General features: G+C 36.1%; 2 protein-coding genes across 2 annotated transcripts in view; both read right to left on the bottom strand.

Moving 5' to 3' along the window:
* Positions 1-268: 268 nt before the first annotated feature.
* On the bottom strand, positions 269-23,610 carry ALX1 (ALX homeobox 1). Its single transcript, XM_015073922.3, has 4 exons — positions 23,122-23,610; positions 19,967-20,271; positions 16,836-16,964; positions 269-3,619 (listed from the first exon to the last, which is right to left on the bottom strand). Exons 1-4 carry the CDS (start codon positions 23,345-23,347, stop codon positions 3,299-3,301), a joined length of 981 nt encoding a protein of 326 aa, XP_014929408.1. The 5' UTR covers positions 23,348-23,610; the 3' UTR covers positions 269-3,298.
* The window catches only part of LRRIQ1 (leucine rich repeats and IQ motif containing 1), a 230,785-nt gene continuing 225,692 nt past the window's right edge, over positions 20,135-25,227 (bottom strand). The window contains exon 30 of the transcript XR_008300373.1: positions 20,135-20,271. The gene's annotated coding sequence lies outside the window, so the exon portion shown is untranslated. The remainder of the gene's footprint in view (positions 20,272-25,227) is intronic.

The following is a 25,227-nucleotide window of genomic DNA, read 5'->3' as shown; positions in this document are numbered from 1 at the left end:
CTATACTGTCAATAATTTGAGCCCCCCAAAAAGTAAATTATAAACTCCTTAGTTTTTCCTCTCTTAAGTAAGTTCAACATTAAAAAAAATGTTTAATGTTTTTATTTATTGTTGAGACAGAGAGAGACAGAGCATGAGCAAGGTAGGGGCAGAGAGAGGGGGAGACACAGAATCCGAAACAGGCTCCAGGCTCTGAGCTGTCAGCACAGAGCCCAATGCAGGGCTCAAACTCGCAGACCGTGAGATCATGACTTGAGCTGAAGTCGGACACTCAACCGACTGAGCCACCCAGGCGCCCAAGTAAGTTCAACATTTTTGTAAGTGATATGAATTCTAGTATATGAAACTTGGTTTAAGCTAAGTTCAGAAACAGCAAGAGAAAATTCAGGAAGTGCATTTTATGCATTCTTTGTTTTAGCTTTATCTTATCCTATTACATCAGAAGTTCATTTTATTATATTTTGGTAATTTAAATATGTAATAAAATTCAGCCAATGAAAAGGAAAGGTCAGAATGTTAACACAAAAAATGCATTCAATTCTTATTGCCATCATAAATTGTGAGGCATGGTTGAGGATACAAACTTTATGGGTGTGTCTGTCCAGGAAGATTGTGAACTCATCAAGAACAAAAACCATGGTTCTATTATTTATTTTATTATCCCAGAAAGTACTTCACACACTGTAGGCATTAAAAAAAAAAAAAGAATGTGCTGATTAAATTAAATTTATACAAAGCATTGCAGATATAGAACTTCAATTAAAAAGAGGTTGTTAAAATTGAAAGAAGCTGAGTTACAGAAGCTCCAATGAATTATTACAATATAATGAGAAAACTAGGAGATGATCAAGTTTGAATTTCACTTCTTCCCTTAGGTTCCCTTCTGGTAGGTTCTCCAGTAGGAAAACTTAAGGATGAAGTGAAATTCAAACTGGATTCAAAAATGAGTTTTGTCCCTTATTTTAAAAATATAATGTATTAGCCAAGGGACATTAAAATTTCAATTAAGAAAGCAGAAGAAAATGAACATAAACTCTACTAATTTGGGAGTATTTATTTGTTTTTAAAGTTTATTTATTTATGGGGTGCCTGGGTGGTTCAGTCAGTTAAGCATCTGATTTCGGCTCAGATTGTGATCTCATGATTCATGGGTTTAAGCACTGCCTGGGGTTCTGTGCTGTGAGCTAGGAGCCTGGAGCCTGCTTGAGATTCTGTGTCTCCCTCTCTCTCTGCCCCTCCCCTGCTTGCTCTCTTTCTCTCAAAAATAAGTAAACATCAAACCAAGTTAAAATTTATTTATTTTGAGAGAGTGTGTGTGTGTGTGTGCACACGAGTGGGGGAGAGGCAGAAGGGAGGGGGAAAGAATCCCAAGCAGTCTCCGTGCTGCCAGCACAGAGCTTGACGTGGGGCTTGATCTCACAAACTGTGAGATCATGACCTTAGCCAAAATCAAGAGTTGGCTGCTTAACCAACTGAGCCCCCATGCCCCCCAATTTGGGAATTTTTAAAAAGAAAATCTTACATTTTCCTTTTCTGTTTTAGTTCACAAATTCCTATTGACCAGTCATATGAATATATTAAAACAAGTCATTCTCTTTTAAAACATGAAGGATATTTAACAGCTGCCTAAACAATCCCTTAACAAGAGCTCCTGCATGTAAGCATAATTCTCAGGGCCAAAGTTGAACAAGTTTGTCCTGGGAAGAACACTAAAAAGAGAGAACACAAAATAAAGAAGAGAGTTATTATGAAGTCAAGGAATGTTTGTTTAGGACATCACTCATCATCTGCTTGATTTTAAACTTTTATTACAAAAGATGTCTAACTGCTGTAAATATTTTCCCACTGAGAAGTAGACACTGGATTTAAGTACTTTTTTCTGAAATTTAATTTTTAAAATTCACTTATTCCTGTCCTTTAGCCTTTACGGCTTCCAAGCATACTCCTAAAGGCTGGAGGAGCCACAAGGAAGATTCTAAGAGCATACAAAGAGCAGAACTTGCTGTGATCCAAGCCATGGGAGCCATCTTCATTTCAATTAATTTACTTTGCCTTTATGAATTAAGAGTATTTTAAGGAGGTTAACATTTCACTCATCTGAAAAAGCTTGGAATGTGACAGGGGAAAGGGAGGAGAAGTAAATCAAAGGGGTTAGCAATTTTCCAGATGCAAAGTATTTTTCTTTTCTTTTCCACCAGAAATTTTAGAGAGCCTTCTGACATTTTAATTCCCTATGCAAAACCACAGTAGCAAAAAATGCTTACCGCTTATATATCAAAAAACAAACACGCACACATGTGCACTGGCATAAGCCTATGAAATAAATATAAATTCAGATTTGCTGCTCTTTTAACTGAAAATGTTTCATAATATAATAAAGCATAATGTTACACGTCAAAAATGCTTCTTTTCGTGTATTTATTAGATGTTTGTGTGTACAGTGTAATCGACACAATTTTAGCTTAAAAGCAGGAGGTTTTGTAACTTACTTTTTTTTCTAGTGTGTTAATACTAAATCGGTGAGTTGAGTCAGTGTTGGCTTTTCTGCTGAGTCGGTGCTTTTTCATGTAAAAGATGGCATTTATAGAAACTACTCTCCTGACTAGATTTTAAATCACACTGGAATATTTCAGTTATCACCTTTAGCCACATGGTTTCAGGAAACTATGCCCAAATATTTCATGCAAATGCTGGTCATTGTAGGAGAGTGCCATTTCACGGAATGGAAATTCACCAAAACATCCATAGGTAAAAAACCTTTGAGACCCGAAGATAAATTCTCAGCAACAGGGGCTATGCCATTGTGTCTTACAGCCAGAGAGGGAGAAATAACAGTGAACTCCCCGAAACATGCTGCTTCAATATCTACCTGACAGCTTTGGTATCTGGACCTGTTCCCCAGTGCATTTCCTCCTTTATCAGGTATTATTTTACAAGGGATTTCTTGTTATTCAGAACTGACATAAATCAATCTATAACAGAGGAATTTGTTTAATACATTTATTCTTTTAAGAAGTTGCATGATCGTATTTCATCGACTTGTACAATAGAAAAAAAAAACGTTACTACTAAAACAGCGTTTGTGGAGACTGATGGATGGTAAATCTATTTAGTCTTTCCAGAGGTTCATTCTTAGATTTTAATGTTAAATAATAACGACTATTCATTTAAGCTGGTCTCACTGTATATCTTGACCTTTAGCAATTCCACACACAGCAGCTTATTGTGGTATCCTTTAAATATGAGAAATAGAATGTTTTACTTTGCCATTAAAAGAAAAATAAAAGAGTACTGTATGTTACATGGCCCATGAAATATTGGCAGTGTGCTCCTTGGCTTTCATTCGAAGGACTGCAATACTGGAAGACCTCCTTTCGAATTCTGGCTTTGTTTCAAATGCATGTCCATTGGTAGCCCCAGTCAGAAGAGAGTCAGTGAAAAAATTGTTGAGGGGCACGTGGCTGAACTGGTTCTGGTGGTGTGAAAACCCTGTGTAACTGGAATCTGTCCGGGGCGAGTGAGAATAAGGTGTCATACACGAGGAAGTGTCACGTGGTAACATGCCTGAAGTAACCACAGAACCGCCACTCGCATTTCCTGGCCACAAATTGTTCTGAATCTGGAATATATAAAACAACAAATATTACATTTACACATTCTCACTTTTGTCCCCTTACATTTGTTAAACAGTGTTTACTAAATTTTGTCAACAATTCATTGTTTGCTCCCATTGGGTGGTCTGTCATTACATTCTGAGTACATAAAGGGATTACTAAAAAATAATTACTTGAAAGATTCTTCCAGTTTGTTCTACTGTAATAGATCACCAAAACCCACGCACTTGACCACATAAAATACTCTCAAAACATGTCAATCTCTTGAGTATTCTTTTTATAGTCATGATTTGAATATGAAATCTAGGCGAGTTAGTCATGATTCATGACAAATTCATGCGTTTGGAAAAGCAGTATTAGTTTTTAACGTTCCATAGTTAGACTCAGTGTGACAGTTTTTGTTGGAAACCATTCCTGATATTAGGCTATTTACTCTGTAGAGACTTTTAATCAAATTCATTATCAGAAATGTTTACCCATTCATTGATTTTTATTTCCTAGAGCCTCAAATACATAGCTCTGTGAATCTGAGCAATCTATACATATTTTAAACATTTGTTCTATGATTTACAGGTGATATGGTCAGGTTGCAATGGAATTATGACATGTAAAATAATTTAAAATTCAAACACATGACCATTACCAAATCATAAAAGCAAAACTGAGAAAAGTGTGCTAGTATTAGCAAAAATATCCTATGAGTATAATTAAAGTACTATATATAATATTTTACATAAGATTGAAAACTAGGTTGTCATTTGAACCCAGGAAATTCACATTTCTTATTAAATCTATATAGGAAACAACAAATACAAATTTATCTAAAGTTACTAGCATGTAAAGGAAACACTAAGTAAAATTTGTATTAGGAGGTGTCTTAGACCAGCTATTTAAACAAGGCAGGGGAAAAACAGTGATCACATGCATTACTGAGAAGCACAGAGAAAAATCCTGACAAACAGCAGGAGCTGGGGGAAAATGTTGAATGGTAGAACATGGGACAGAGTTTGAGCCTTAGAAGATGAAATTTAAAACCTGTATGCCTTTTGCTATATTATTACAATAGATACCATGTTTCTCACATCTGGTTTCCTTTTTTAAAATCATGACAATCAGAATAGAATCATCGATTCTCTTTAACATATACACAAATTATGTTTTATATTTACTTTTACATAAAAATTCCAGTCTACTACATATAGCCCCTGATGTAGTCTCACACACCCATGCTTAAATCGTACTTTTTAAGACAACTTATTTTCAATTAATAGCATAAAATGTAAATGAATCTTCTAGATTAAACTGGTAGAGATGTTCTGTTACTCAAGATATATACATATAAATATGTGTATGTATATTTATATTTATAAAATATGTATATGTGTATTTATATAAATATATTAAATCTGTGAGACATGTCTAAATATATATACAATGATTTGCACATTCTATTAATCTTTAAGTCGTCGTGGGCTATGCTGTTTTAATTTTGGCTGATTCTACTAAATGAATCCCACTTTAGCCAAAATATAATGATTGGTGCCACTGATTGCTGAGTTATGTATCTCAGACCAACAAGAAGGACTGTTAATGTCATTACTCTGTCAACCTAGCTCTTCTAACTTGATCTGGGTGATTTTCCTCTGACATTCAATCAAACATTGTGCTACACTGCAAAAACCACAGTCACATGTCTGACAAAAGGGCTTTCAGGAAATGAAAGTGAACTTGCTTGCTTATTTTTGAAAAAAATAAATGAAAGGCAAAATAGTGGTAGAGAAACACTTTACATTTTAAGTTTGTTAAAAGGTTCCTCAATTTACACATAGTATTGCTGAAATTTACTATTAAAACCATCTACTCATATTCCAAATGCATAGAAACATATTTACTAAGTAGGTATAAAAAAAAAGGAAAGTTAGGACAGTAAAGGCAAGGAAAGTAATCTATGAATGTAAATTTAAGAATTTTTCTATGCCTAAAATAATTCACATTAATCTACCTGTAAATTGAAAATAAATTTTCCACTTTTCATGACCTGGACAAATATTTTTATTTTGATCAAAACTTCTTACCTAGACGTGATCTAGCAAGTTAAATGTGTTACTTTTGGTGAAAGAATTTCTAGCATATAGAAAGAAATGTTTTCTGAACAGAACAGATTGGTGAAGCAAGTTACTACAGCAATATTTTAGTTGGATTTGAAAAGATACCCAGGTATTCCCATGGGTAGTAATACTGTCGCACATTTTTAATGATGTGTCCTACTTCCGTGATCTGTATCTCCTCCACTCCCATATCTTTGTTTCATTTAAAAATTTCTGGAATGTCTTCATTTGACTTTAGGGTTTTCGTTGGTTTTGATATCAAAAGTTCGATGCAAAGCATAAAAGACAATATCCCCAGTGAATTGAGATTTTGCTTCCTCTGAAGCATTCCCTCTGGATGATTAAACATCTGATGACGACAATCAAAATCATGCTCATGATAGCTAATGGTTATTAATTAATTACCATGTCGGACATGGTATTAAATGCACTGTGAAGACTTCTAATCATTTCAATACACTAAAAGATGTTTCCTTGTTTTTAGTATCCCATTTTGTAAAAGGTAAAACAAAACAGAGAGTTTAATAACCTTACCCAAGACATGTAACTCCAATTGTGGAGGTAAAATCTGAACCCAGGAAATCTTAAGAAATGCTACAATGATATAAAAACTAGTCGTATAGGTTGAAGTTGCTTATTTACACATTCATAATCCCAACTTTTGGGGGATTCATAGGTTCTATTCTCTGAAAGCAAAATCCCCGATGTTTGCTCGTAACCCTTTTCTCATCCTTCAGCCTAACACAATATATGATAAGCACTTAATACAATTTTTTGGAGGACTTTAAAATTTTTAAGAATATGAAATTTGAACTGATCCATCTTGGAGGTGTAATGGGAATTTTATGGACAATTTATGCTAATACTGTATATCTAAATTTGTTTCATGATTTGAGCTCTATAATCACCATTCTGTATAATCTTGACAATTATTGTGAAAATTTCATCCCCAGACCCTGTTGACTGTATTTCCCTAGGTTGTTTTATTTTCCTACTAAATACTTATTCTTCATTACAGATATATCTTGAGGATTCTAATTCATCAAGCGTGGGGTGTGGTTTATGGGATCTGTATTAAAATAATGACAACAATACATGAATTCTGAAAATCACCTGGGATTAGGAGACACTACTGAAGCCCTTGTAAATTTTCAACTATGTTTGGTTCCTGTGATAAGAAGCTCACCTGTTTAAAAATCTTTCATTCTCTTTTGGAGAGTTCTGTAAAAAAGTGAGCTGTTATCTTCCTCTATTGATTCTATTTCTGTTCTTTAAAATGATACAGAATAAGCAGCATCCTTCTTACACGTGAAAATCTTCAAATATCTTAGGCAATTATGACACAAATCTCTTTTCTTAAGCTTCCCCAAAGGCAGTATTTGATCAAAGAACAAAGCTGTTAGAGCTTACAGTTTAAGAAATCTACCGCTCTAAAGGCGGGCTCAGTCTATGGCCCCTCCATCCCTCTGCCACCCTATATAAGTGGTCATTTTAGAACTATGTGCTGGAATGTATAAGTCATTTTGTCTAAAACTGTTGTCAACAGAGAAGCTACAAAAAACCTTGCTGACTCATTAAAAGAAATATTGTATTTGTTGTTAAATTTTGAAATGAAAGAATGTTTTTCTGAATAGGATCACTACTTTTCGTTTTTGAACTATTTCTAAGACATCTACAATGGCAATGTCCAGTATCAGATAAATTTGGGGGTATTTTTATGGGCTTCTAACTGTATAACACTCAAGAGACTCACAACCAGGAACACCATTATTAAATAATGTCCACATCCTTCTTTCCCAAGTGCCAAAAAAAAAGAAAAAAAAAGTCTGCCTGCCTTTACATTTTTTCTTCTTTATTCTGTTTAAAAGGAGTAGAAAATCTAAAAAACATTCCATGCTTTAATGTGCTTCACAACATTTTAAAAAGTTCTAGGGGTACGTTCAAAGCATTGTCCAGGGAACGTAGCCAACAGCCTCCCATTAGCATGAATGGAAGTTCAGCTGACTTAACTATACTCTACTTTGAACATTTGCTCCTTAATGTTTTTCTAATCAAATAAAAAGTTAACACTTAATTATTCCATGACTTTGAGTTTTGGAGGAAAGCTAGTTTTTTTGTCTGATTCTTTCCAAACAGAAATCAAATTCATTTAACACTCATTTTCCTTCTGAGGAACTAAAAGTAACACATAGGAATGAAAGAGTCAATATATATGTGTATTTTACACACACACACACACACACACACACACACACACACGATTCTTCACTGTGGATATATATTCATCATGACTTGAAGTAATATGGTAAACAATGGATAAAAATTATAAATCTCATTTACCTTTACCTTAAAAACTTGATACAAATATATTCTTTGTAAAATCAAAACTACTAAGAAAATTTTAGTATAACTAAACCTGGTGTATATTTTTAATATATTTGCTGATCTTTACTGCAGTAAGCAACACTATGTACTTTTAAAGAATGTTAAACAATGCAAGTCTGTTAGTCTTTCTGTTAGTTGCAAAGTATCACGATGTATAAAAAACATCAAATAGTTTCATGACAGCATTATATATTCTATATCCTAGTGTTTGTGCTATTTAGAAGACACTACCCTACAGAATTTAGTATATAACGTGAAAACAAATGAGTAACAACCGTTCCTTAATTTTAAAGCACTCTAAAATTAATATTTTTCTACCAAAGCAAGTTTATTTAACCTTACTCTTCCTCTACATATAGACTGTTCTTACCTGGCCCTGATGTCCATATGTACACACACACACACACACACACACACACACACACACAAACACACACACACACACCATGCTACCCTCATGCCCTCCCATCATATGCCTACACACTTCCCTGTGGGAGTTAAAGGTTGCTTTAAAAAGATATAAATCAGGGATTCACAAAGTTATGTTTGTAATAATGTTTAAACAATAACTTTTTGCATTAAAATCCAAAAGTTGATTTTGGTTATTCCTTTTTGACAGAATGTTTACATTTACTGACCACTTTATATATTATTCAATACTACTATATATATTTATTACCACATTAGCACTTATATAATTTAATTTACCAGATTTTTAATATGGTCTCTTAAAAAATGCCAACATCACATTTTGCAAAAGCAGTTTAATTTTTTAAGAGGCCATTATATTCCTTACTAGTAGTATATCACTTCCTTTAAAATTAAGGTGATATAATATTAATAACTTGCTTAGCAACTTGTGGATACTTTAGCTGTTGACTAATTTCAGGGTCCCATTAACTTTTATAGTAACTACATCAATAGTCACCACATCAGTAAGTTCCTGGCAGGGAGAAAGAGTATAAACGTCTTTATAAATAGTGAATTTACTGCCAGTGAGTAAGCCTCACTTGCTATCAGAGAAAAAGTGAATAAGTCTCAAACACTGATACCTTGTCCATCTGGGGGAGGGAGGGGGCGGAAATTGCAACTGAAATTAATTATGAAGGGAAAAGCATTAATCTGAGCATGGTTAGATACTACCTAAGATAGAAATAAGGGTACATTTTCATCAGTGCCTACTTATTAGGTGTAATTTTCACATACAAAATTTCAGATAATATATAATGATTAATTTAAAAAAATCAATTTACATTTCAAAAATTTCAAAAATCCATCTTTTCAACATATAGCATCATTATGCTAAAGTGATTAGTAATTATTTATCAGGAAAGGGTCATACATTAAGTATTGACTACTACTTTGATTTTTTAAATAAAATTCCATCTTAGAAATGTGTATAGGGATTTAAGACAAGTACGAGTGACTTTCCATTAAAGTCACATTTCCATTGTTTGTAACACTGTTTTTCATGTATTTTAATACATGCATGACAGCCATTGTTGATGGTGCCTGATTCATTTTTAATGACACAATTTCCCAATTGAAGCAAAATCCACAATTATAAGAAACAAAGATTAAAATATAAATCAAGTTTTCCTTGTGAATTAATAACTTAAAACATGAATCAAATATGCAAATGTTTTAATTTGCGCAAAATATTTTGAAACTTAGAGATTACCACTTGGTGTCACATACGAGCTTTGAATTTATTGTTAAAATCCTGAGTAAATTTATCCATTATTTTCATCTTGTATATGTGTTAACCACAAAGTTGGAATTTTATTTTTGTGATTTTAAATCAACTGTGAGTTTGTGTAATTTTTTTTATTTAATGCTCCTTGATTTAGAATTAAAAAAAAACACACAAACATGAGGCTTAATAAATACGGCAAGCATAAAATTCTGTATTAAACTATATAGCGTAGGTTCACACTAACAATAACAATGTCTACTACAGGTTTTAACCCACAGATTTCCCAGGTTTAATTTTCCCCCTGGTCCTTCTCTATCACCTGCAAAGTAGTTTTTGTATGTATAAACATCAATGGCACTCTTCAATAATTTATTTTTACATTTTTTCTAATTATTTATTTTGGAAATCTATTCAACTTATTAATTTGTTCTTTCCTCTCAAAATATAAGATACTTATGACCAATTCAGATAAATTCAATGTTTTAACACCAATTGCCTATTAAAAGCAAACAAACAAAAAACCACAAAAAAACAATCAGCTAAGTAATTCTTAGTGTTTAAAGTCATTAAGTCATATTAAATTGAATATCACGTTTTTCAAAAAATATGTCTATAGTCATAATCTAAGACTTGAATGCTCTTTGCTTCTTTTGCAGGGTAATTTTTTTCATCTCTGAAGAAAAAAGTGTTTGTGTTTTCAACAAAATAAAAACTATTCCGTTTGTGTCCAGCTGCATATTCACTTAAATGATGCTGAGAAGACCTGCCTTTATGCTACATAGAACTTACGTTAAATATACACTTATACATATATATGAAATATTCTTCATACAAATATATATACAACATGTACATATTTTTATACATTTAATTAAATCATCAATTTTATATCAATATGACTTGCTAACCTAATGATGTTAATATTTTACCCCTCCATCCTTCATAAGGGAAGCCTCACTGTATCACTATGGGACCATTTCACTGGTTGTTACATAGATATGAGAATATTTATTATACAATGCATCAAGCATAGCTATATTTTGAACATTTAAAAAAGATTTTTGGCTATTTACTTTTTTCAAATCTTTGGGGAAAAAACAGAAAGCACTGATGATGGAAGAAGGGGGGAGTGAACAGTATTTTCGCAATCACTAGCTTATAGAAACTTTAACATTTCCTTTAAAAAAACTGCATGATTACAACATTTGAAACAGACTTTGTTAAACTAGAAATGTTGTACAGCTTTAATCGGTGTTTTAAATTACTCCAATGACTACCAGTTATTTATAACTTGAATCCCACTTCTGGTATATTCTAACTCCAAGTGGCATATATTTATAAAGTCATCAATTAAACAACAGAAAGCAAGATACTGCACGGGTCCCCTTGTATATTAGGTAAACATTGAATTAGTTGTGATTCTCACTATCCACTAAGTAAAACCACATCGAAAATTTTGGTGGGAAAAAATTTCAAACCTTTTAAAATTTTTGACGAAAATATTTTGTTCATGAGAAAATAATTTTGGTGGATTAAGAATATACTCAAACATTCCTTAAGTTACCATATTTGGTTGTCCCAATTTAAAGAGGAAAGTACATATAACTGAATTTGGTCTTTCCCTAGATCCTTAAATAGTAAAGTTACTAAAAAATTGGATTAGTTTAAATGCTACAATAACAGAACATTCACACCACTTAGCTATCTCTCTACTGTAGAATTCATAATGACTAATGGCTATTATAGAATTATTTCTATTTATAGAGCACTTGTTATTTACTAGGCAATGTCCTAAGTACTTTGCAGAAACTATTATGTTTAATCCTCACAAACATCATATGAACTTTTATACCCATTTTATAAATGAGGAGAAACATTCCTAGAGGTTAATTCATTTGCCAAAGGTCTAAAAGCTGTTAAGTAGCAGAGGCAGGATTTGGACCCACAAGTACCTGACTGTGAAGCTCATAGTCAAACATTAACACCTTAGCCCTTTTCAAGTCCCATGATTTAGTTACACAGACAGGAAATTAATATAATCCTCTCACTAACAGAAAAAGTATTAGGATAATGGTCCTTATCATCATCCACACCACCAGCTGTAGCACCAACAATACCTCCATTTCACCAATAAAGAAATCTGAAGATAAGGAAGTCAGGAAATGTATCCAAAGTTTCCAGCAAGAAAATGATGAAGTTAATGCACATGTGATCTGAGCCAAACCGGAGGGCATGAAACTAGGGTTTCTTATAAGAATGAAGGCTGGCTATCATCCTCTAGAAATGTTTATACCCTGACAAAATATTTTACTCAACAAAATAATTATTTGAAGAAATGCTTTGGCATTAATGAATTAGAAGCAAATTAGAATCTACCGTTGATAGATGCTTGCTTTTTTCATTCAAAGACACAAATGCCTTTTTGATCTGCTGGGTATAGTTTGCATCAGGAAGTGTCTGCAGAATTTGGTATGACCTAGTTTGTAATCTGTCCAAAGAGCAAGAGATTTTGTCTAGATAATTTATATAATCTCCATGCCTAAAACAGTACCTAGCATATATTTGTTGCCTAAATACAAGTAACTCTGGGAGAAAAAGAATTAAGCCGAAAGAATTCTGCAAAATCTTCCTAATCTATTCTGTTCAACAGAGGAAGAAATTGAGACCCAGACAGGAGAAGTTAACTGCTTAACACCACAGAGGTGGTTAATGGCAGAGATTCAGAAATCAGCTGTTTTCCTGGGAATTGATTAATTTTGGGTTCATAATGTACCCCAGAATATTGAAGTGAAACTACTTTTTTTCACATCTATTGAGTGTATACATAATTTGCTTAATACTGTTGTAATACAAAGTTAAGTACCGAATAATCTTTTTAAAATATAAATACTTTATATTATAAATGGGGTGGACCGTATACAGTCTACCACTTTGCCAGTGAGAAAGTCATGTGCTGATTGAAGGAGAATTGAGAGAAGGTTTCCTGGAGGAAATACAGTCTAGGTGAGGGGAAGGGAATTCAACACAGAGGGAACAGATTCAGCATAGCACAAGGAATAGGTTCAGCATATGGTTGCTATTTAAAATATTGGAGAACATCAAGTAGTCAAGCACTTTCATTTAACTAACTCATAGTGTTGCCAAATGACAACTGATATTGTGAGCCCAAATAAAGGGCTTTTAAAAAAAAAAGTACATCAAAACATACTACCTTAAAGTATACTACTGGTATCACACTTCTGTTTGCTATCAAATATGGACAAGATTAAGAAAAATACCTGAAAACAGTCTGAAAAGTGTCTACGGTTTTAAACTGCTTTATATCATTACTTTACACATTTAAAAAAAATGAAAGCATTTTTGCTTTCTGAAGTGATTTGGTGTTTTAGGGTCAAAATTGAACTATTTCATTGCTGAGTGATGGGTTACAGAGCTAATGCTGCATAAAGAGCTCTGAACCTGTGGACTTCAATTTAATGAACTAATAGCTGTAAGAAAGAAGCCTGACCTAAAATAAGCCCTCAATTGGTAGGTATTATTTTTACTATCAGGGCGGTTGTTACTATTTTGTAATGGGAGGAATGGAAACAAAGTATTTAGAACACTTTAGAAAATGTTAATTAGCATTCATAACTAAACCTATTATATGTTACACATATAGATACCTCCATAGTTGACAAGATTATTATCCACACAGAGCAGACCTGATACAATTTTCTCACCCAATTCTGTTTTCTCATGTATTTCTGTGTGTGCTTTTGCTTTCCTGCCAAATTGTTAATTTTTTATTTCTGTCCTGTTTCTAAAACAGTTTTCTTGTTTCCAACTTTTTGGTAATTAATAATGTTTTTCCATAGTTCGAAACAGTAACCAAGATCAGTGCCTTATGGCATTGAATTGTTGAGTTCTACTTTGGTCCCTATTTTTCTAATTATAATTTCTATTTTTAAGACACATGACTTAAAAAAAAATTCCTTCAGGCTAAAGCTTGAGAGACAAGATCTTAGCATAATTATTTTTTGCAAAATAAGAAAGCCAACCACATATTTAAGTTAAAATGGACTTTTCCTGACTTTATCCAATACCCACAATGGGGAGTGAGAGACACTTGATTTCAGTATTTTTGGCAACCAAACATTTAATGACTTCTCAATATAAAAAATTACTATGGATTTTACAGTAGTGATTTTTATTACTGTTGATGAATTATACTGTCAAAACAACCTCAACATGTGATATCTTTGCTGCCATACTTAAGTTATGAGGTGGTATAACCAATGGACATAAATTACAGAAAACCCACAGGGAGAATTCATGCAAAATTCCCATGATGTGTGAGGAGATATTTTTAATTGATCCTTTATGGGAGTGAAAAAGACTATCAAATGTATAATGTGATTTTACCATCTCCCTTCCTACTCGATCTACTTATCTCATTCTATTAACTGACAACATCTAAAGCTGTGAGGCACAATAACATGATGGCAAGACAATCCTAGAAAAAAAGCATGACGAAGTGTATTAAATAATATTAAGCTCTTACAAAGAGCTTAGTTTGTGCCAGGCACTGTTCTAAATGTTCTATGTTGTGCAGAAGAAGAAAGGGAAGTTAAGGATAAGGCAACCACCAGCAAAGCACAGAGAAGTGGGGGGGAAAAACAACAACAACAACACATAAACTGAAATGGGGTTTGCAAGGAAAGGAATGAAGATGAAAATAATAAGCTGCAAAAAAATATGTATACATATACATACATATATATATATATATCATAGGTGTTGTAGAACAGATTTAGTAAGACTAAAGTCCATTTGAAAGGAGTTCACTAGTTTGTAACTTTATTATTTCTACATTCATCATAGTGAAAGTTCAAAATTTTATAAACTATGTGCTATCTCTATTATTTTCATTATTTCACTTATTCGGAGTAAAGTGTCTGCTCACCTGAACTAAACTGCAGACCTGAATAATGCAACTTAAGCCTTATGCTCCTTTGGTATTCATTTATTAATTATTCAACCATTTAAACATAGTCATTGGGAGAAACAGTCTATTGTGAGGGTTAAGATCTTGCACTTGGGAGCCAGATTGCCTCTGATCAAGTCTGGGCTTCTCCACTAGTGAAAGTGAGTAAAAACCTCACCTCTCTGTGCCTCTGTTTCTTCATATGATAAATGAGGATAATTAATAACACCTATTGCATAAAGTTGTTGTAAGGATTAAATGAGTTAATATATACAACCTACTTAGAACAATGCCTGGTAGAGTCAGGACTATGGTGTGTTAATAACTGGGATACCACTGTACTGCCTGCTCTCATGGAGTTTGTAGCCAACCAAGGAAACTTCCTCATGGCACTTTGTTCAGAACTCAACTAGGATACTCAGCAGTATTTGGTGAATACAAGTTCATTAGCCCTATGATGGTAAGTAGGAGTATGCACATGCTTTAAACTGGAGAAAAAAAAATAAAGGAACTACTTTCAGATAAATTTTGAAGAGTAAGAAAAACAAGGTTCTTCTAAAGGCAGGTACGGACATTTATTCAAAAGGTATTGCTGGTCTTCTAGTAAACTGCAGTGGAAAGGCTTGACAGTAACAGCCCTTTATAGACTGTCCTAGAAGGAACAGAATCATGGAAGGATTCCTTAACTCCCATGGGTCTCGGACTTTTAGAAAGATTGAACTAGGTGATCTCTAAGACTGTTACTCACATATAATATTACATTAATAAATTGGGTGAATTTATGTGGAAGAGTGAAGGTCTCCAAATAAGTTTTTAAGAATCATAAAAGGCATCAGAATACAAGGACCCACAAAACTTAAGGATGAATTCATGCTCACAAGGTATGAATTTATAGATGAAGAGAATGAATACCTGTTAAGTTTGGGATTGCGAAGAACCGGTTACTGAACTATCACAGTATTCCACCGGCATATATGTCATGTATTTGTGTTTAAAATGCTCTCCTGCCACCTGGGTGGCTCAGTCAGTTAAGCATCTGACTTCAGCTCAGGTCATGATCTCACGGTTTGTGGGTTGGAGCCCTGCATCAGGCTCTGTGCTGACAGCTGGGAGCCTGGAGCCTGCTTCAGATTCTGTGTCTCCCTCTTTCTCTGCCCCTCCCCCACTTACACTCTCTCTCAGTCTCTCAAAAATAAACGTTTAAAAAAAAAAAACTTAAAAAAAACCCAAAATGGTCTCTAACAATGCATATCCTTCACCAGTAAGGAATGAAATAACAAATGTCTTGTTCCTTAGAATACAAGTGTTCCTTATCATGTATCAAATACAGTTCTGAATACTATTACTCAGTACTAGGAAAAACTGTCTTAATTATATGTGTGAAAAGAAAAGGAAAAAAACCCTCTAAGTTAAATGGAAAAAATTAGAAGAAAATGAATGTCTAAATACTCTTTAAAATGAGATGAGAGCTCCCATTATAAAAGGATGGATGTGTTTTTTAATGTGATAAATTTTTAAAATTATGTCCAGTACTAATTCTATGTATGCTTTAAGTAACAAAGGGCTAAATGTTTCCTTGAAACAATGAGTAACTTCAAAGCTGAAAAGACAACATAGGAAAAGAGATCTTTTTAAAATGGGACGGAATGTTTCATAGACCACACTTGACACTAGGTTATGGGATAGTTCATAAAACGTTAGCCACAGAGACAGCATGCCAAGCAACGCTTTATTTATTTTTAAAAGTTAACAAAGGAAGTGAGTGTGAATAGTTAAAAACGTAGAGTAATTAAAAGACTTAGACCATGAATGAGGCTACTTCAGTGGTTGCAATGTACAATAAGGAAGAGACCCTAAAATAGTTTTGAATGAATGGCTCTGAAAGAAAATAACAAAATAAATATTTCAGTCTAATAAAAATCTAAAAAACATGCAAAAACTCTTCTGGGGGTTAAAATTTTCATTCTTGACTATTAGCTATAATAAAGCCAATCATAATAGCCCTTTTAAGAATGTACAAACCACATCTGTTTCTCTCGATCAGTATTCTGTGAAGTTTACCATACCTGTGGATAGCTGTCAGTCCTTGGCAAAACTGATATATCATAGGTGGCAGCAAAATGGCTTTTAGCTTGTTGTATTTGGCCATAACGTTCTCTTTTTCTCCACTTGGCCCTTCGATTTTGAAACCAAACCTAATTTTTTAAAAAGTAGAATGTCAGCTGAGAAATATTTGATAATGCAATGGTGACATTAAAAGACATAAGTTGGAAAGACACAAACCAGGTCAACAAAATCACTAATAAAGAAATTTATGTCAGAAAAGTATCCACAAATTTTACTTTTTATTTTAACCTGATAAGAGGCGATATAAATTAATAGAAAGGGATGAAATACTTTAAAAAATTATTTAATATGTCTCAGCCTCTGGGCTTTTTTTTTTTTTTTCATTTTGGAAAATAAAAAGGAATTCGATTATACGATTTTGAAGACTCTCTATGTCTCCAAATTATTATAGATAATGCTCCTCTTAGAGAATGCTGCAAATATGGAAGACATTCATAACTTTCTAGTTTGGGGTTATGCACATAACATTAACCCAGCCAAACTATAACCAAATTAATATCTGGGTCTGTCAAAACAATTATGTTTAAAACATGTCACAAAGTGAAGCCTTTTCTGGGTTGTACCCATACTTAGATAATCTTAGAAAAATTTAAACACAAAGATTACATCCAAAATACACGGCAATGGCAGAAATATCATGATTATTCAGTAACAGAAAATATTAAGATTACATACTATATTGAGCATAAAAAAGACTACAGGTAAACGGAACCATCTGAAATTGAACTCTGGTTCTAAAATATACAAGGGTGCTTATTACATAAATTATACCACTTACAATACTCATCTTCCCTTACAGAAAATGCTCAGAAATCTTCAAAATCATTTCCCTAATTTAAAAGACTTACAGGTAATATAGACAATAAAAGAACAATGGAAGTTATAACCAAGTATTAAGAAAGCCTATGAGTTAGTACAGCCTCTACAAGGTCATGAAGCTGTCATCCAAATTTCTCTAATTATGTATTAATGATATTTATCATAACAACCACCTCCTTCAGAGGGTTAAATAATCACTAATTCACACTTGTAGCTCTCCAGAATCTTCACTTTAATATTTTAATGAATTAAAGAAAGACAGAAAATTATATTCAGTATGCATCATTTGATATTTCTGAGTAGACATTTCACGAGCAGCTGTCAAGAAGCTCTTCAGTCTTTACAAAACTGTATCCAGAATACAAAAAACAGAAAAAAAGCTGGAAGTCAAATGTGAAAATGCAAATTGTTAAAATTTACTTGAAATTTTTGCTTTTTTCATATTCAGTTGTGATCTTCTATATCTTTACCATCACATTTATAGAAACATATTAACCTTCAATTTAATATGTGTAAGCACGTATTGAGAATTTAAGGTGGGACTTTATAGTTTCCAGCAATTAAAAGAAGGCAATGAGAGCTATCTGTTCAGTGTGGTTTCTTAGGACATTGATGGGAAAGATGTATTACACACAGTGCCCAGGGCTCAAAACAACATCAACAACAAAACAAAACATTTTCTTGCTATCTCCAGAGGCACCAGGAGCAAACTAAAGGAATTTAGTATTGAATGGCTTTTGTTTGTTTGTTTTGTTTTTCGGTTTTTCACTGAGAAAAAGGTCTTTATAATCTCCTTAAAATAGGTGTGAATTACCACTCTGATATGAAAAGCAGGAAAGAGAAAACCTGAGTAAATTAGGTTCAGGTTGGCTCTCTGTGCATGTTTCTAGACAAAAATTAATCAGGAGTTGAGGAAACATTAAGGAGAAAACATCCATTGTGTCCAGCTGATCACTCTATAAACATATTTTTTTTTTATGGTTACAAGTAGAACTAATTTAAATATATAAATACAAGACAAACTAAAAAAAAAAAAAAAACCCACACATGTGGGACTAGTGTTAATACTTGACAATTCTAAAATTCTTCATTAGCATCACCTTTCTGTATCTTTACTTCCTGAACTACGATAAAGTAGCTATTTGTCTCCACAAACTAAAGAAAAATCCTGCTGCTTGGTATACCGCACCCCCAGATGGTGATCTTAATGATGTAAGGCCTTACAATGGCTTAATCTTCAGAAGAAATCTTACTCTTCTTTCTTCCAGAACAAAATTTCTCACTATTTTATTCATTAGTCTATTCTTATATATTATGGGAACTGCAAAATTCAGTATTTTCCCATTTAGCGTAGTAAAAACAAAGAAACAGGCCATTCCCTGAAATTGATGTTACTTGAGACGTAATAAAATATAGTTTAAACATACCAACTCTAGTAAAAATAAAAATATGTCTAAGAAATAGAACTTTACCTAGTATAACTTTCCTTTTTCAAATGATTTTAAAAGTTTAGTACATTGGACCATCCAATTTGATAATTTGAATGTAACTTATAAATGTAACTGAGTATATATTTTAATATCATTTCAAGATCCTTATTCCTATTGCCTCTGCAAAAGGGATGTAAGCTATCTACATTCAAAAATTCAAATGGAACGGCACTATTGGTAACTACAGGAGCTAGAAAAATTATAAGAGAGCTATATGATCTTTATGCATAGTGAAAATAAGTTACGGTATATATAACAGTGAGATTGCTTCATTTTTTTCTTTGATTTATTATAGCTCCAACCTCAATAACATTACAGATTAATGGGCCATTGCACAAATAACTTACCAACACCTGGTACATAACCTAAAAAGAACCTTAATGGCTGATAAAATAGAAAAATAAAATAAAATAAAATATATGTATTAGTAAATAGATAGCTATGATTCTGGGTTTTTTGCACTTAAAAAAATTTTTTTAAATCAGATTTATTTGTGAAATTCCCTTCTTTTTAAATAATCGTTAATTTGTATATCTATGTAATCAGTCCAATGTTCTTTCATGTATTTGTGTGAATGATTAAATCCGTTGCAAGGAAAAAGACATTTTAGTAGACCTACATGCCTATAGTACATGGTTCTAGTCTTTAGTGAGAGGATCAGTTTCTTCCTTTTGGCAAAATGCAACCACTGAATTATTCTAACAGTATCTCCACACACCGGCCCCCAACACGCACACCCACGTCCTTCATTTGGCTCCTACCTGGACTCTGGCCTCCGTGAGCTCAGTCCTCAGAGCAAGCTGTTCTCTGACGTATACATCCGGGTAATGGGTTTTCTGAAAGACCTTCTCCAGCTCCTCGAGCTGCAGGCTGGTGAAGGTGGTTCTGTGTCTCCGCTTCTTGCTGCTCGATACGTTGCTGTCACATTTATCCCCAAGTTCATCTAGTTCTCCCTTTTCTGGCATCCCCTTCACGGGAGACATTCGGAGACTGTTACAGTTGTCCATAGCTCTGTTTAGCTCAGGATGAAGAGGCTGTCCTTCACCTTTAGTGATGCCATAGTTCACTGTACCCAGAGGGGGAAAACAACAATTCTCAGGCTTGTGGAACATTTCGGTGAGGAAATTACGTTGAAAGAATTTAGAGCATCAGGAAAGCAGTCTGTTAATGATTTCTTGTGCCAGTATTAATTCAGTCATCCCACTGTGCACAATTATTAATCCACTTTGGGCAGGGTTAAGGCCATTTAAAAATGTGTACATGGGACTCATTATTCGCCAGATTTACAGTTCTATTTTACAGGAATAATGTAATGTTTATGCACATAATTTATAATCACATTAAGGTGATCAAATTAAAAGATGCTCTAGATTAAAAAAATAATGAGCACAATTTTTTAAAAGTGAACCAAGTTTAATGTAAATCATGTGTGAATTTATTCACAGCAGACAAAATCAAGCTACTTACATGGCTCAAGAAAGATATTTCAATTTTAAGGAATATCTGTAAACTCAAATCCAGACTCTTCCCAACTTATCTTTCTGCTCCACACAAAATACACAGTATAGATTTGAGATATGGTATTGTCTCTACTATGCTTTGAATATTTTGACTTATACTCATTTCTGCTTTTTAATCTTTTTTTTTTCAAAAAGTGACCTACTAAATTAAAAAATGAATTTCATATCAGTTTCTGGAAGTGCTTCCTATACAACAGCCTAAGATTTCAGTAGACTTTAGTGTAAAAGCTCATTTGGGGGTTCTTTCCAAATATGTGATATTTATGTTTCGTGCATGAAATATGTTATAAGACAGAAAGCTTTATTTTTTCCCCTAAAGCAGAGAAATTAAAACATCTATGAAAAGATTACAAAAGATGTCATCTCCCATTCTGTTTAGAGGTGTTTTAACTTCAGTGATTTCCCTCCAGCTTTGGTTGCATGCTTGCTGTACGATATAAAACAAAAATACATCATATGGTGACACACACACACCCAAATCCAATGGGTGCATATAATGAAACTGGAAAAACTAAAAAAAAAAAAAAAAAAAAAAAAAAAAGTGAACCCAGCCAGAACAATAATTTCCAATGAATTGTCACACTTTTTTTCGTTTTTGTCTGTTTTTAAATTTTCTCGTAATGTATCTCAGCAACTGCTCTAATCATTACACAAATGTCTTGAACTTTAATCACTATATAACTTAAATGCCTAATATCCTTTATGTAAAAGATGTGATGTAAAAGTAGATATAAAGAAGAACCATGACTGATTAACAATACGGTTTTGTCTTCTTGAGCAGAATGAAATAGGGAACTTCGGTAATTAGGGAGGGGGAGGGGAAGCAGTCGTGAGGCTAAGGGCATCTCAGGAGAAAGACAGGAACTTTCCTGAATTTAGCTAACTGCTGCACACATCCAACTTACTTAATACTGTCCTATTAAAATTCATCCTAAAAGTGTGATGTTCGTTGAAAAGTTGTCAACGTATCAACAATCACCTATTCTCTTATTTTGGATCCCCGACAATTTAAAATAGGATGAAGTCCTACCCAGCAGTTAACAGAGGACAAGAGAGTCATGCGGTTTTTTTTTTAAATCCTGTCCATTTAAATAACGTTACGTATACATAAAAGAATTCCAAAAATAAAGATACTGCAGTCTGAAATACAACCAGAAAGGCAAAGTTTAGCATATTAAAAATAAAAACTGCATCTGTCTCTCTATATACTAGACTGGAAACGATTTAGCTGATTTTCTCTATCGTTCCCGCTTATATTTTTGGTTTAACTTTGCAAGTCAAAAGTAATTCGCAACGCTGAATAAGTAAAATATAGGAGTTCTTTTCTTTTTTTTTTTTTTAAACTTACTGTGTACAAGTTTTCGAAAATCAGCCCCTATGAGCCAGTACCTTGCCAGATTTTGACCCTCCATTAAAATAGGGGGCGGGAGGCTTGTTGTAAATATTTCACACTTAATTCGTTTGTTATTTTAAAGCAACCCGCTCCTTACAGCTTAACTGTGGAATATACACAATGATAAGGAAAAGTCCTCTTGGAATTGTAAACTTGCTTTAGCTGTCGCGATCTGAAAAAAAAATAGGTTTGTATTGGGTTACAAGATAGAAAAGATAGATGGTTTGTTTTGATAACATTTTGACTTTGAGATACTTGGCCGTTCAAAGTTGAAGATTTCACCCAGAAGCATTCCGAAAGGGTTCTTAGGTGACTTTGAATGTGGAGTCAGAAAAATAGACAATACGGTATTGGGGAGTGAGGGATTATACTGGAGATTCTTTACCCGAAGCTACTGAAAGCGATTTGGTGTTTAACAAAAATGTTATGTGCGTTGTGTTGTAAACCCAAACAATCAGAAATCACAACTTCCCACAAGCCAACCTAGCATAGCAACCTTCCAGCTTCACAAAGAAAAATACCGATACGTCTTGGGAAAACTTTTTTTTAAGGTATTTCATCTAAAGGAGCTCAAAGACGTCTTACTCCAGACGACACTGACGTCCTCCAAGGAGCGGTGATCGATTTCAGCTCCTGCGGGGGCAGCGCGGCCGGCTCACAGAGGAAGCGCCCTGTCTTGACTCAATTACACTCTATTTACCGCCCTATCAGTTTACGCCTGGGTCCCAGATAGAGGGTCTCCGGGACCCACAAGGGACAACACTCGACAGCCAAAGGAGAACCGCGCAGACGCGATCCGGTGCCTAATCCTTCCGTTGCCCCTTAAAGTCGGCTGCAGCCAAAACACTACTCCTTAAAACGCTCGCAGTTCCACCGCCCGCCTCCGCCCTCCAGCTCTCTCGCTCCCCGTTTCCTTCCTCCCTTCCTCCCTGCCAGCCGCTCCCCACCGGTCCCCGCACTTGGGTGTGCGGAAGGGCGGCGGTGGCTCGGGCTGGCGACTCACCGCCGCTGTCCTGACAGGGCGAGGCTCTCTCCAAGCGCACGTGATGCTCGGCGCGGGGCAGGGGCCCGAAGGCCTGCACGCATTTGCCCGCCGACGCTTTGCTGTAAAAGGACTCATTGTCCAGCGTCTCCATAACGTGCTCCAATGCGCCTCCTGCGCCCATGTAGAAGTCACTGTTTTTACTCGGCGGGCTCTTGAGGGCAAACTTCTCGCTCAGAAACTCCATAATCCTGGAAGGTTGTTGCGGAGCTCCAGGGGCGCGGAGGCTGGAGAGCGCTGGGGGAGGGAGCAAGTGGGCGGGAGAAGGGAGGGCAGAGGAGGGAAGGGGAAGCGAGCGCTTCGGCGCCGGGAGCTGCCCGGCTCCGAGCCCTTTAATACGTCCCGGCTGGAAAGGGGGCACCCGAAGTCGCTTTTATATCTTGAAACTCAGCTGGGCTCTTCGGGCAACCTCCCAGTTCTAATGAATATGAAAATAGGCAGGCGACTAACTCCACCCCGCCCCCCCCCTCCGCCCCCACCCTGCCCCCACCTTCCCTCACTTCCCCGGGCAGGGCGCGTCCAGGCCTAGGTTAGACAGACAGCTCCATTTCAGACAAATGCCAGGAGGGACGAGGCCCCGACACCCAGAAACATTGTCGCCGCGACAGTGGAATGGCATTTCGGAAGAGCTTGGTGAGATCGCAAAGCAGTTAACCCTCCACTCCCCACTCTCTGCGCCCTTCCGGGCAGCCCGCCCGACACCCGGTCCCCACCCCGCCCCCACGCCGGCCACTCACTACCAGAAAGATTTAGAGGCGTCTTAAGAACTTGAAAGGAAGTATTGCTTTAAAGGGCTTTCATTTCATCCGTAAATCGTTTATGTGGAAGATCCACATAAATCGGAATCCCTAGAAGCCAGAAACATTGGCAGCTCTTAACTGGGTTGGCGGTGGTGGAGGGGCCGCTCTGCTTCTAACCCGGAGGAGCTCGGCGTCCCGGTGCTCTTGGCGCTTAGGAGCCCATGGCCTTTCCTTTCTTTCTGGAATGCCGCGGCGTGTGGACGTGCTGGCGACGGGTGGGAGAGGGGAGCTGAGCAAGGGGCATTGAAAGCATTATGCCAATACCAATCCCTTTCCTCACTCTCCTCCCCACCGCTCCCCTTGGTCCACGGTTTTATCATTAGATCCAGATTAAGAAAACCTACTAGGAAAAGTGCCTCCTCCAAAGGGCCCTTTAGTGTAGGCCGGGGGCGGGAGGGGGGGGGAGGCTCTTTACACAAAGGGGCTTATGAAAGAGGAAGGCCTTCCGCCTGGTTTTTAAAACAATTATGTTTTAAAGAGTGGCGGCGGAGTCCCTGTGAACAGCGCGTGTGGGGAGCGAGGAGCGCGCAAGACCTGGGCGCACAAGCGCCGCGGCGTTCCGGGCGCCGGCCAGGCCGGGGCCTCACTCGGCCCCGGGGTGATGCTAGGGTGGGTGGGGAGCTGGCAGCTCCCTGAGGGCAGGAAGGCACTGCTGGATTGAAACCGCCTACGTGTGGCTTTGCGATTGACCCTGGCTTCCGAGAAGCACGCGGCGTCTGAGGGAAATGTGTTCAGCGCCTTGGACACGAAGAGGCAGCCATTTGCAACAGGCTCTTGAACTGGCAAATTTGGTGAAAAGGTCCCACAAGTTGGGGTCTGTGGACTGCACCTTCCCAAGGAGGACTCTTTTCGAGGGTCCTGACAGCCTTTATCGCACAGGCCTCCGCAGCGCCCGTAGCGTTTCCCCAGGCCAGCCTGGCACCGACGCCGCGCGGCCTTGGGCAAACTGGGCAGCCCCGATTCTGCGAGTGGTGAGGCCAGGTCCAACTCTGGCAGGCGTCGGATGGGTTCGAGAATTTCCAGCCTCTTTGGGGCATTGGCTGGCCCAAGACTCCCTGGTAGACCCTCTTCGAGGCCAGGGCAGGCCGCAGCCTCGGAGGAACGACCATGGAACGCTGCGCACCTCTGAGCTGCCCCTTAGCACTGCCCTAGAAGCGTGCCGGCCCTGAACACCAGATCGGGACGAACGGAGCGGGAGCGGGTGGCCCGGAGTAGCAGCCTCTGTTTTTCCAGGACGCTTCTTCCGAGGAGGGGTGGGGGCACCAGC

This window comes from Acinonyx jubatus, chromosome B4 (genome assembly GCF_027475565.1).
Source record: "Acinonyx jubatus isolate Ajub_Pintada_27869175 chromosome B4, VMU_Ajub_asm_v1.0, whole genome shotgun sequence".
NCBI classification, from domain to species: Eukaryota; Metazoa; Chordata; class Mammalia; order Carnivora; family Felidae; genus Acinonyx; species Acinonyx jubatus.
This window is presented reverse-complemented; position numbering and strand designations above follow the sequence as displayed.